The 13,787-nt window shown below is 43.5% G+C and overlaps 1 protein-coding gene across 3 annotated transcripts in view; it reads right to left on the bottom strand.

Moving 5' to 3' along the window:
* The window catches only part of LOC126212989 (RNA-binding protein 45), a 116,086-nt gene that overhangs the window by 67,922 nt on the left and 34,377 nt on the right, over nt 1-13,787 (bottom strand). For all 3 annotated transcript variants that reach the window (XM_049940531.1, XM_049940530.1, XM_049940532.1), the window contains exons 4-6: nt 11,101-11,285; nt 5,728-5,867; nt 428-555 (exon numbers count right to left, since the gene is read on the bottom strand). In XM_049940531.1, the coding sequence (XP_049796488.1) occupies nt 428-555; nt 5,728-5,867; nt 11,101-11,285 (453 nt within the window). The remainder of the gene's footprint in view (nt 1-427; nt 556-5,727; nt 5,868-11,100; nt 11,286-13,787) is intronic.

Here is a 13,787-nt window from a genome sequence, read left to right as displayed (position 1 = left end):
CAAGGGTCAGAGTGCGAGAGCACACTTAAACTACTACGAGCATCACACAGCAGAATTTGTTACTTATACAGAGAAATGCACAGTCAGATGCAAGCCGTACAATGAACTATCCCCAAGGAAATGGAAGATTCCTACACTTTAAAAGTATCACAAAACAATTTTTGTGCATTAGCTTTTGATCCTGTGTCATAATATTTTAGCAAGATACTTTCTGCCATACCCTGTCACATGGCTTACTCAAGTGGGACTGTTGACACAGCATGAAAGCAGCCGAAATGGGTGGCACTAGCAGCCCCCAATATGAACACTGAAATGTAATTTGGAGCAGTTACTAATAGAGCATGAAAAAAAATTAATAATAATAATAATAATAATAATAATAATAATAATAATAATAATAATCTGGTGAATCTGCAGCCGTACTTACAGGGGACGGTCAGGATCCATCTTCACTATGAGTCGGTAGCCGGGCGGGTACTCGAAGCCGTGGAGACGGTCCAGGGCGTAGGCGGCTGCCTGCGCAGAGTTGTACACTGCCGTAGCCTGCTGTTTACCCTGCGGAATGAGAAACCGCCACCAGTAATTGGCAGCACGTCCCCAAACACGTTGCGAGTCGCACTCGTATCGCCGAGTTTGCAGAGCAGTTCCCACGGAAGGTTTAGGACCCGGGTCGACGTCCCAGTCAGACGCACACTTTTAGTCTGTCACATACTTTCGACAGCAATTTCACTTACTATCGCGGGCCACACGTCGTGCGAAACATTATACTGTAGCTCACTCTTTGTTAGGTGTGTTCTGTATGACCATTCTATGGATTTGGGAGAAAGCTGAGAGTTTTACTGTCTTCGTATACTAGAAAAAAACTTAGCAGTGAATTTCTGAGGATGGTGCAGTTGAAATGTGTCAAGCAACTGTTTAATGAAAGTGAGAGATAAGAATATCATGTATAGTATGTAACTGCATGTATGGAAGAGACATCTTCACAGACTTGCATCTCCACTATATGGTGAGTGGTGATCTACCCCTTTCATTATTCCATACTGAATTTTCCACTTTGATTTTGCCTAACAGCTTTTCTCCCATCCCGTAGCCCAGTGTTGTTTTTCTTTATTACTATTTTCTAATGCATTACTTTTCTTTCCTCTTCTTTCCTGTGTCTTACATGTTGCATTCCAAACTGTACCACAAGCTCTGACTTGCGAACCACAAAGTATCTACCGTCTCATCCCTGCATAACACACAGCTACATGACCACGCTGATTGTTGGTGCAGCATCTCTTGTACCACATTACTCCAGCCGATATCAGTAATCCTAGATCTTCATTTTGAACACACTTCCTGTGTCACTCTTGGGTATTTTCGCAGGTTTTCTGTGCCACACAAACTTTTACCTCATCCTACCAAGGCCCCCCCCCCCCCCCTCCCCACACACACAACTTTTTCTGTTCTCTTACTACAGTTCATGTATACTAACTTCAACTAATCTAATCATATCTGCTGTCCCCCCTTCTTCATACATATCCACCCACCAAGTTGCAATCTACATTATAATTTTTTTAATTTCCTTTTATCTTTAATCTGCTTGTGCTTCATCCATTCCACCCTTTTTGTGATTTTTCCTGTGTATTTTTACGAATTTTTTCGCACATATTTCTACATTATTTCTGTCATTTTATGCATTTTTATCCTCCATCATCGACCCTTGCTCCTTCCATCTGCACCAATACGGAAAAGTTTTCTTATCCTCAGTCACAGCCCAATCCCAAATACTGTTCCTGCATTGTTGCTTTGCTCATGGAATCCCCCAAATGGCCTTGCCATCAAATCATCCACTTACAGCTGCAACCCCTCCTTCCACAATAAACTTAATCTGTTCAGAATGCACCAATTCTTAATCCTTACCATAATCATCCTGCAAAACTGTGTAAGTCCGGTACAAACCTTCTTATATAACTCCTCTTCATCCATAAAATTCTCCTGCTTTGCAATCCCAAATTCCTGGATCCCATCTCCCACACTGAAATTCTTGTCTCCAGGAACTACGCGCATCGCCACCTCAAAAAACTTTCCAATCTGTTCACTTCCTACTACCATCTTGAACTTCCACTATCCACCACCTCTACAACGGTCTCCAAACCTTCCCCACGTCCCCTCACAGCTGACAAACCCCACCTCTCAGACCTATTACATGTATACCATCCTCAAAAACTCTCACCCACCATCAATCGGAATCTATAATGTAACCCAAAACACACTTATGAACCTTTCCTCCAAAAGTCTCAGTTCCGCAGAAGTATCAGTCCTTTTCAAAGGCCTTACCTTTTGCCCCACTCCCAAATTCAATCACACTGGATTTGTTGGTTGGTTTACAGATTAAAGGGACCAAACTGCAAAGGTCATCGGTCCCTTGTTTCAGAAACACACAGAGCACAGGGAAACCATCCATTAGTCATTCGAAGCACTAAAAGAAAAATTCCGGGGGAAGAAAAGCCCCAAGGTCAATAATAAAGCAACATGGAAAACGGAGCACAGCAACAAAAACAACATAGAGAAGAAAGGCAGAAAGAATTAAAACTGTACAGCAGAGGATCGTGGCTGGCTGATCACGAAATAAAAGGATGAGCCAGCCACTCTGCAACACATTAAAACCTCAAGCCTAAAAGATTAGGATGAGGCGAATTACAACACAAAACTAATTAAAAGATACAGCTCAAAAGAGGGTGATGTAATAAAATTAAATGGACCTAAAAGCCGCTTGCGTGAATAAAACTTAAAACCCGATCTGCTATAGAGACATTGTCACCTAAAAGAGGTGATAAATCACCCTGGAGATTAAAAGTTCGCCTGAGAGCGGTTAACTGGATTTGTTAAAAACCTTCTTTCCTGCTCCTGGTCCCTACAGTGGAAGCACTTTTTCACCTCAACCCTATCGATTAGACTCGATCAAAGACCAATGTGGAAACCTGCCCGACTCTGTTCACTCCTCCATCCAATTGTGATCCTCATCCACTGCCCCCAAATCACCTTCTGTTAACTTTTCAGAATTTCTTAACCTTGAACCTTGTCTCACCATCATTCCCCAAACCCCTCAACAGGCAAGCTAACCTTACATCTGTGAAAGGAACTGCAATCCACCACCTAAAAACAGACCCAACCTTATAATCGTACCTGCTGACAAATGCTCTATCGTTTGTTTTGAACTGCAAAAAGGACGATTTGTCCACCTACAAACCCCATTCCAGAAATACAGCAGGATCCCCAGTTTCTCCTCAAACCCTTAGGCCCATACTAGAACCTCTCCTCATCCCTACACTCCCCGCACTCGTACCTTCTACACGCTTCCTAATGTCCTTAAACCCAACCAACCAGGATACTCCTATGTGGCTCATTACTGTCCTCCCACAAAGAGAATCTGCTCTCTTAGAGCAGCACCCTCAGCTTATTACCAGCAACCTACCCTCCTATATAGAAGACATCAACCCCTCGCTTCATCGACTTCCCACAGTTCCCGTTCCTTTACCACACAGTGCCCTGCTCGGCACTACTGATAAAACTTCCCTTTGCAGTAACTTCCCTAATGTCTGTGGCCTTGCCGCTACCGAACACTACCTTTCCCCGTCACCTGACAGATCACAAACTTACAATCTCCTTCCTAGTCACTCATTATATCCTCACCCACAAACACTTCTCCTTTGAATGCATCACCTACAAACCTATTCATGTGTCAGCTACAGGAATTTTTACTAACCACCCAGAATATTAGATCTTTGACCTGGTTCAGATTCAGTGATAACATCTTTGTGATCTGGATCAAGGGCGACGACACCCTATCCACATTCCTCCACAACCTCAAGACCATCGATCCTATTCGCTTCACCTGACTCTCCTCCCTTGAGGTTGACCTCCATCAGTGGCTCTGACCATATCAAACTGTCACCCACCAGCAATAGCTCCACTTTGACATCTGCCACCCATTCCATACCAAGAAGTCCCTTCCACACAGCCTGGCCACCCACGGCCATCACATCTGTAGTGACAAGCAGGCCCTCTCAAAATATACTGAGGACTTCACAGACCATAATTACCTTCCCAGCCTTGTACAGAAACAGATCTCCCACGATTTCTCTCTCCCGTCATCCACCACCTTCCGAAGTCCCACCACAGAGGAGCACCCCCTCGTGACTCAGTATCACCCAGGACTGGAGCAACCGAACCACGTTCTCCGCCAGGGTTTCAACTACCTCTCATTGTGCCACGGAATTAGAAATGTTCAACTCACTATCCTACCCAGCCATCCTAGAGTGGTATTCCACTGCCCACCAAACCTACACAATATCCTCGTCCATCCTTACACGACTCCTGCTCCCAACCTTATGCCTCATGGCTCATATCCCTGTAATATGACCTAGAAGCAAGAACTGACCCACACGTCTTCGTACCACCATCTACTGCAGTCCGGTCTCAAGCATAACTTTTCCCACCAAAGGCAGGGCTATCTACGAAACCAGTCACGTGATTAAAATATTTGTTATATGATAATTACTATCTCGGTTTTGAAGAATACACGACACATATTTATGAGCAGCATCAGTATGTTTATTCCAGAAAAGCAAAGTTTGATTTGTGTCACTGACTTCCAGCATATAATGCATAATCTGGTGAAGATGTCAGATTGCTGCATCACGGCCTACTAAGCTACTGAAGGCGAACAGAATATTTAATATCCGTGGCTCTAAAGAAATCTAAACTCCGAAAGACAAAGGAACGCTACATTCACAGCAAGAGGCTATAGCTATTTTGTGGATCTCCTCCTAAAAAAATGGATTATACAGCAGCAAATCCAATCTGAGCATCCCCTTCCATACAGAAATCTCTACTTACACGCCTACTCACCATACCACACCTCAATCGTACAATGAATTTTGGTGTACCGAGATTCCACACAAGAATAGATTGCGAGAGCCGGTACCAGATGTACCGTCAACGTCTGTCCGCAACAGGAATATCACCACACGAAAATCGATCACGCTGCCCACACGAATCACGCGCCCTGGGGTGGCAGTGCCACCAGGAAGAGAGGTGCACACTTGCATAACCGTGCACGAGCAGAAGTTATCCGTCGCAAGTTGTAAGTCAGTGTGAGCCTCGGTAGGAAGATACTGCAGAAAATTTGTCGCGTCTTCCAGTCGAGTGAGACAGACACAGTGGCCGATAGACAGACAGTATGTGGACAGACACCATCTGCCCAGAAATTTAACTGAATACATTAGTTTGGAGCTGTTCTTCAAATAGTACAGCAAGACAGAATATCACTTTTGTTTTGACTTTAGTGCAGAAAACATCATTTACTTTGTGTTCATAGAATTGTACCAAACACAGGACAGGTAGACTATTACAGCATCCTACAACTGCTGTAACCAGCATTACCGAAGTTGAGTAATATGCTTTACTATTCACTATTCTGTGTCAGTGTCATGGTGGTGGTTGTTGTTGCGCGCGCACACACACGTTGCCCTATATCCAACGCATCCATCCTATTGGGACACCTCTACTAGTCTTTTTCAGCAGCAGCGATTGCCTCAGTCCACAGTATGAATTGTTACCTTTACTGCTTCCATTATTGCTATTCCAACAAGAACACTCCACCACTGTGCTTAAACGAAAATATTTATGTGAAACGAGAAAGCAGATGCACAGCAATATCAGTGAGAAGTGCGGGAGGCTCACCATCCAGAGCTTGGGGTCGCACTGCAGGTAGTCGAGGCCCGGCACCAGGTCGAACAGCCGCCACAGCTGGTCCTGCGTCAGGCTGCCGGGCGCGATCACGCGCAGCGTCACCTTCCCCGAGCCTTCGTGCGGTACCCCTCCTGCGAAAGAACAGTCCCGGGGTCGGTTAACTGTGAAAGCTCGTCGACAGTTCACTTTATAGAATGTTAACAGCTCTCTGGATGCTGAACATTTCCTAGAAGACACACAGTTCACAATTTTTACTGGCGCAGTGGCAGAGGTGGATAGTTCCGGAGTGTAGCTGTACCACCTCTACCTCCACAGGTAACCGAACAAGATAATTTTTCCATTTTTTTCAGTTTTAATATTCCATTGACACATTAGCAGCAACCTGTTTAATATTTCACAAAGCATTTATTAACCGTCTGTCACAGTTGCACTACTTACGTACGGTGACTACTTTCGAATCGGCCGGTTCGTACTAGAGCGTGGCGTGTGTCGAATGCGACAGTCACCGGTGGACAGTTTATGGAGTATATATGTGATGCCTGGTCTTTCAGATATGCCTGAAAGAATAGTCACCACTTTTTAATCCAGCAGCTATTACGAATTCAATGCCACTGCCTTGTAAGCGGGAGACCCAGGTTCAAATCCCAGTCTGGCACAAATTTTCAATTTTCCCCATTGATTTCAGTCTGTGCCCACTGACAGCCAATGTCTAATTCCTTTCTGCACTTTATAAAGCGTGCATTACCGTTTTGATGTTTGTTATTAAGATTAGACACTTTCACTGCAGCCTCAGTAGGACAGCCGGTTCAAATCTACTTGCCAAACATATGCACTGAAACTGTGACAGATTGTCGTTGAACACTTCACGAAACAAGATCACAATGAAGACAGCTATTATAAATATAAAAGGCATCGGCTACACAATTGTTAGACTCCCGATTCTCTTTAGGTGTCCAAAGGGGTAGGTATACATCTTTTGTTCCCTCTCTTCATTTAATAGTAAAAAAATGATCATATGTTTTGTTCTAGGTACATGAGTGGGTAACTAGCCTACTAAAATTCTAACTATCAAAAATGAAATCAAGTTCACTACAGAAAAGTTAAAATGGCAGCCTAGTCTATGTAGTTAGTATCTTACGCTCAGAGACTGAAATACAGACATTTTGTTGTCCACTGTAGGTTCAGGAGTGAAGAATGGGTCAGATGGTGCCTCATTGTCAAATCTACAGTCAGAGGAACACCCTCTCATTTCTACCCCCTAAACTGACATATCGATACTGCCTTCAGATCTTGCTGTAGCATCCATTACTTCATAGGCAGTGTAGTGCACAGCTTGTAGATGTGCTAGTACCTCTGACAGATGCTGTCCTAAGTCGAATTGAGATTGCACATCTCGGGTAGCCGTACAATCTCAGACGATGTGGCGAACTGTTAAAGTTTCTCACATAAGCGCTGCAGGGGTACTTATCACGGTAGCAGAAATTAACACGTTATTTCGGTACGTCCCACAGTGCAGCAGCATAAGGCAATATCTTTCCTTCTCGAAGCTCCGTAGCAAAGTCTGCCGAGACCTCGGTGGTGAGCTCGATGGTCTGTAGCTTATTTGATTTTGTATACCTTGCCATTTCTTTCTCTATTTCTTCAGGATACGGCACTGCACGAGTATACGTACTTCAAATATTTCCATCCCCACTGCTTCTGCCGTGCCACTGGATAGTATCCCTCACAGACACTAAAAATTCATACAAGTTCTACCTTCGCAACTGCCAGAAGGGGAACCACCTGTGTCAACGATCAATACAGTGCGAGGTACAGGTAACTGCCGAACGAACAGTGGCAAACGTGAGGTATCGCACCACGGGGGAACGATCTAGTGTCCGAGTCTGCGAGCAGAGCGTACTGACATCGTGGAAGCCGAGAGATACTGTCATACTAGTTACAAAGTAGAGTTTTGTAACGAATGCAAGGAAGAACATGAAGAACCTCTGAAAGATGAAGTTGCAAAAGTCTGAAGTCGCTAAGAGAGGAGACAGTGAGGGAAACCTTGACACACCCGCCACCACAGAGTGCACAGGGAACACAACACAAATACCCCACATGTTTCAACAAATGTTCGATTGACAAGTGCCGATTTCTGACTGTGTGACGCCAACGACGACACCCCCCGCCCACCACCACCACCACCACCACCACCACCCTGTAGGCATGCCAGAGGCTCCACCTGTGTGACTGACATTGTCTGTCATCTGCCTTCGAGTGGGTGGGTACTGATGCTGCCCGTCTCATCCCTGTGGCAAGCAGTGATGCTGCCGGCTCCCACTTCCTAAACGGGGACCGAGAGCCGACCCCTGCGTGGCACCGAGTACTTCGAGTGGACCGGGAGTGAAACTCCCGAGTGCAAATCTTCAACATCCACTGGAGCACTTTGGAGATCGATACGCAGAGCTGGAGGCTGCCAGATTCCACAGTCGACCGCCGCCTGTGACGTAGTGGACACTAGCGTGCCGACAATACTGCGAGAGGGCACGAGCCGGCCTGGTCGTGGGGCAGTGCTTTGGAACACGATCTCGTATTGCTGCCTAATACACGTGTTATTGACAACAATGTTAATCTCGGTGCTCTCGAGCGTATCGAGGACCTCACCAATGCGTCCTCTCTCACGATGACCGTAAGAGTCTGGGATTTATCCCCTATACTTCTTTAGTTAGTTTGGCAGCCCGCTCATTACTCGAAATGCCGATGAGACACTGTGTCCGGAAAAAAATGTTGGTTACTCCTGTTCTCCTGAGGCCATACAGTCTATCTCAGATGGCAGAGACCAATGCACGTTTTGGATAACAATCGTCTATTGACAAGGAAATGAGACTTCCTGTTGTACTTTCAGTGAAGGCTGCACCTGTGTTCTACACACCACTCTCCCAGAATGTGATCTATGCTGCCAGGCTGCACCAATATCACGTTCCCTTGTACGCAGGTCTACAGAGAGTAACTCAGAACAACAAACCGACAAGTGCCAGCACAGAAGAGACAGGTCCTGTGAAGTGATGTAGCAGTGTTCAGAAATTACAGCACCGCTGCACATTCTCCGTTGGTACATTGATAACAGCAGGAAGCTGCAACTCTGAGGGTTATATCTGAGGATAAAATGGAAAATGCCAGTGCTTAAAGAAACTGGAAAATGGGATGTGGGGACCCAAACCCCCATTTACCCTAACAATTCAGCAATAAACTTTTCTTACTATTACCAGTCTGCATTTTTATCCACTTTTGTCACTGACGGTTATTTCGTTCTCATTTTCCAGTCTAATTCCCTCAGTGTCACCTGCTTTATTTAACTTCATTTTGTTACACTAGATCTACTTTGTTTGGTGCTCATCTTGTGACTTCTTTTGAAGACACTGACATCGTGGAGGAATCAGGATAAAGGAGACATTTACTGCCAGTAACACAGAAATTGTGTCAACACACAGAAATTATGAAGAATACAGTGAAGGATAAGACAGGTACAATAAAGGTCAATAGTGAGTACAATAAGAGTGTAGCCTTTCACCTCTAAATTTAACAAATTTATACAGCACTGTCAAGCAAAAGGTATCAGATTAATATCAGGACACACACACACACACACACATTCTGCTCTTTGCCGATTATCGTATAATTATTCGGAAGTCAGAAAATGACCTCCAGTTTGCAACACATCACCTAAACCAAATGCATAACAATTATCATTTTGGTAAAAAAAAATTCAAAGAAATGTCTTCCAAAGGGAAATTTGCAACACTCTGCAGCGTAGTACTCAAACAATCAATAGAACAGGTGTCACATTTTCAGCTGTTAGGCTGCAATATTAAATACAAATATGAAAACAAAGTAAATGATAAATGAGTTTCAAATACACAACACTGGGCGACAAGGCATAAGCAGATAAAAAGTTGAAACTTTTTAAAGTAATGGCTGTCCCTGCCCTAACACGTGAAAACACATCTGTGGCATTAACTAAGGAGGACAAAAAAGAATAGTCAGCTCAAAATAAAATTTTAAGGCAAGTTAAAGAATGTATACTCACACACACACACACACACACACACACACACACACACACACACACACACAAAACCTGTTCTGAAAGACAGTGGTCTCCTTTGATGAAAACATATGGTAGCATTTTACAGGCTTCCAAAGTAACACAGTACGAGACCAATACTTTTGTTTCGGTATTTGGACAAAAATCTCATGCCTCTCCACTAATAATTATGCAATCAATTAAACAATTGCTTTTATCTGTGAACTGTGACACAAATGTGGAAGCCAAACCATTTTGCTCATTTTACTGCTGTTAGAAAGGAATTTGGACACTTGACAAACACAATACTTGCAGTTATCTCTTCTGTTAGCCACCACACAATTTGTGAAACCTGAGGAAAACATACTGTAGAACTTCATACATGTCAATTCTCATTACCTTTTGGCTTTTCCACTCTTTACTTTCTCTCTGTCATCTTCGCCAATTTCAAATCCTCGTGCACATTTCTCAGTTGACAAGACTCTAAACTGCAGCTGTCGTTCAAACCTCCGCAATACAATTCTTGACAACACAACTGTCTCCCTTTCTGGGCTATTGAAGTCAACAAATAACTTTTTATTCCCCGGATCATCAGTCCTTTGACTGTTTTGATACAGCCTGGCACCATTTCCTATTCTGTGTCAACTTCTTCATTTCAGAGCAGCACTTGCGGAGGACAACCTCAATTATTTGCTGTTTTCTGACACAGTCTTTACCTTGTACAGCTCCCTCCAGCATCACAGAAGTTATTCCTCAATGTCTCAGCTCGTGTCCTATCGTCCGGTCTCTTTTTGCGAGCTTTTCACAGACATTCATTTCCTAGTAGATTTTGCAGAGGACCACCTCATTTCTTATCTTGTTGGTCCATAAAATTTCTGCAACCTTTCGGCCACATCACACCTCAAAAGTCTTAATCTTCTTCTTTTCCAGTTTTCTTGAAGTCAGTAATTTACTTCTGTACTTCCATACCATTCTGTATTCCACAAGTACATTATCAGAAATTTCTCCCTCAAACTAAGGCCTATATCTGATGCTAACAGACTTCTTTCAGCAAGGAATGTCCACTCTGCCCGAGATAATCTCGCTTCTCACGAACACGGTTCACCTGTCACGGAAAATAATGCATCACAGATGATTGAGAAACTGGCACACATGAGACCCTACTACATACTGTTTTTTCCCTATAGTATGGAAACAAAAGTCACTCGCCCTTTTAATGTGATGAGAAACATAGAATGTTTATATAAAATACAATTACCATGACAGCACCATAACATCAAAAAACTATGTACGGTACTCACGACTGTTGAAAGGAGTGTACGCATTGTCGAACACTCCCCCGCCAGGCATCCCTCCACCCGAGCCAGACGCCGAAGAGAAGCGGTCAGGAAACGGGTTGTCCCTCGGTGCCTGCCGTTTGGGTTCGGCAAACACCGCCTTGAACGAACGGTCGCAGCCTTCGTACGCCTTGGCTGCGTGAGATACTCTGCAAGATATTAAAAGTTCTCCATTTTCGTCTCGCACATATGCTAGGTAATCGCTCACTGCTAAGAACCTAAAATTTTAGTACGTATTTCTGGCAAAATCAGCAACAATTTTTTTGTTCGTTCTTTTTTTCATAAACAAGATATACAACTTCATAAGGTTGCTGCAGTAGGTGCACGAAGACAAATTCTTAGTGCTTTGAAATCGACAGGAGAGAAAAAAAGGCAACTGGAGATAAAGTAATAATAAAAAGAGTAGTTTTTATTCTCTGTAACAAGAGCTTTCTGACTGGAATATTCGTTTCTGAAAAAATTTCAACAGGTGTTTTATTTTATTCATTTATTTTTTTATTTATTAATTTATTTTTTTTCAAAATGGTATATGCTTGTTTTCTTCTTCTGGCTCTATTTAAGCTTTCAATAAATGATTGCTTCTGATGAGAAACAGCACGATTGTGAAAAAGATTACTTCCCCAGTTTAAGTCATGTCTCGGCATTATCTTCTTTTTCTCATCCAATTTCATAATCAGAAAATATGCAAAGCACGGACTTTGAATCTGTAGCTCATAGCCCTGATCCGCATACTGCAGAGCCCTTTCAAAGACATTCACAGCCGTGCAACATGTACTTGATAACACTACAGATAGAACTGAGAAGGTACTTAGAGTGGAAGCAGGGAGACTCCCAATGTGGTCTAAACACATTGACCAATTTTCTTCCCCAGTCACTACAGTGCAGATAGTATATAATATGTGAGTCAACTGTGTGCATAAATGAACTAAACCTTGACTGTGGGGGTGAGACAGAAGGAGGGGGATGGGTGTAAGTGGGAGAGCAAAGTGATGCGGGGCAACAGCCCTCCCAACCCCTCCCTTGCAGGACAACCAGGCTACACCAATGCAAAAACAGAACTAACATTCACTTGCCACCATTGCAGATCACTTCTGGTGTCATTCGAGGTGTACTAGAACACAGTGACTGATCAGAATTAGTCTCTTATTTCATTTTAAAATAGCAGAAGAATACAACGAGCAATGCAACACGCAAAGCAGAGTAGAGTGCACAATTCATTCGGCAATGGCCACCACGCAATTGCTACCCGAGGTTGGCAGTGTTGAAAACGAGGTAGTTCAGATCCGATCTCTACCAGTATCTTATGCAACCGTAGTTCGAAACACCTTCCCTTCAACCAAAAACTGCCACATTAAAGTGTCCACGTACTACAGACTGTAGCTAGAAGAGAAACTCTAGCGTTTCTTTATTCTCAGATTCTAGCTCATACAACCGAGTCCTAGATTGCCATACGTGAAGTGTATCCTGCACAGACCATTCGGTTGTCCACAACTGATGTGGTACCAAAGCATTACTTACACACGGTCACATTTTTTCACATGTGCGCTCTTTTTTTGCAAATGCATTCTTACAGACACACTGTTACTGATGTGCAACACCATGGAATGATTCTTTTACAATATTTACACCACCATTCATTAATTTCAATGAACCTTGTTATTTCAGATTTACAACACAAATTAAACATTATTTCTTACAAAATATAATTATATTAACTTCCAGATATATAATACAATCACAATCATTATATTTTACTTTCATCAAAGTATCCTCCTTTGGATTTAATGACTTCCAAACTCTAGGCATGCGGTCAATCAGTTTTTGTAGGTATCGTGAATCTATACGATTCCACAGATCCTTAACAATATGCCAGAGATGTTCCTTGCTGGATATATTAAACTCCCTGATACATCTGTCCACTTCATCCCAGACCATTTCAATGGGATTACAATCGGGGTTTTGGGACAGCCATGCCATATCATTCACTAATTCCTGTTTTTCCTTTGATGCTACGTAGTTCATACAGTATACCAACTCACATTTTGGGTCATTATCCTGTTGTAAGGTGAAGTACGCAGTGGTACTGCTTCTGATTGATACAGCCTTCTATTTTCACAATATCACCAACTCCATCTTTGGCAAAACATCCCAAACCATAATAGAACCACCACCATGTTTAACTGTAGGTAGAACACACTGCTGGGCTACCCTTTCCCCTACAAATTGGCGAACAAATAGTCTCCTTCTGGTTTCAAAAATCTCTAACTTCGACTAGCGTGTCCCACGCCATTACGGGGTCACCACCAGCTCGCACTGTGCGTTGTCGACAACTCGGGTCCACAGCTTCGTGGGGATCTGCACCACACTTTAACCGTATCATCACCCCTCAGCAACTGAAATCTAGATTATCTGACCAGGCCAGAGTTTTCCAGTCATCTAGGGTCCAATCGATAAGGTCACAAGCCCAGGAGAGACACTCGCATCGGTCATCTGCTGCCATAGCTCATCGACACCAAATTTCACTGCACTGTCCTAACGGATACATTCGTCGCACGCCCCACATCGATTTCTGTGGTCATCTCACACAGTGTCGGCTGTCTTTTACCACTGCCAACTGTACACGAATACCGCTGCTCTAGGTCATTACGGGA

This window comes from Schistocerca nitens, chromosome 11, assembly GCF_023898315.1.
Source record: "Schistocerca nitens isolate TAMUIC-IGC-003100 chromosome 11, iqSchNite1.1, whole genome shotgun sequence".
Taxonomy (NCBI): domain Eukaryota; kingdom Metazoa; phylum Arthropoda; class Insecta; order Orthoptera; family Acrididae; genus Schistocerca; species Schistocerca nitens.
Note: the sequence above shows the minus strand (reverse complement) of the source record. Positions and strands in the feature narration are given on the sequence as shown.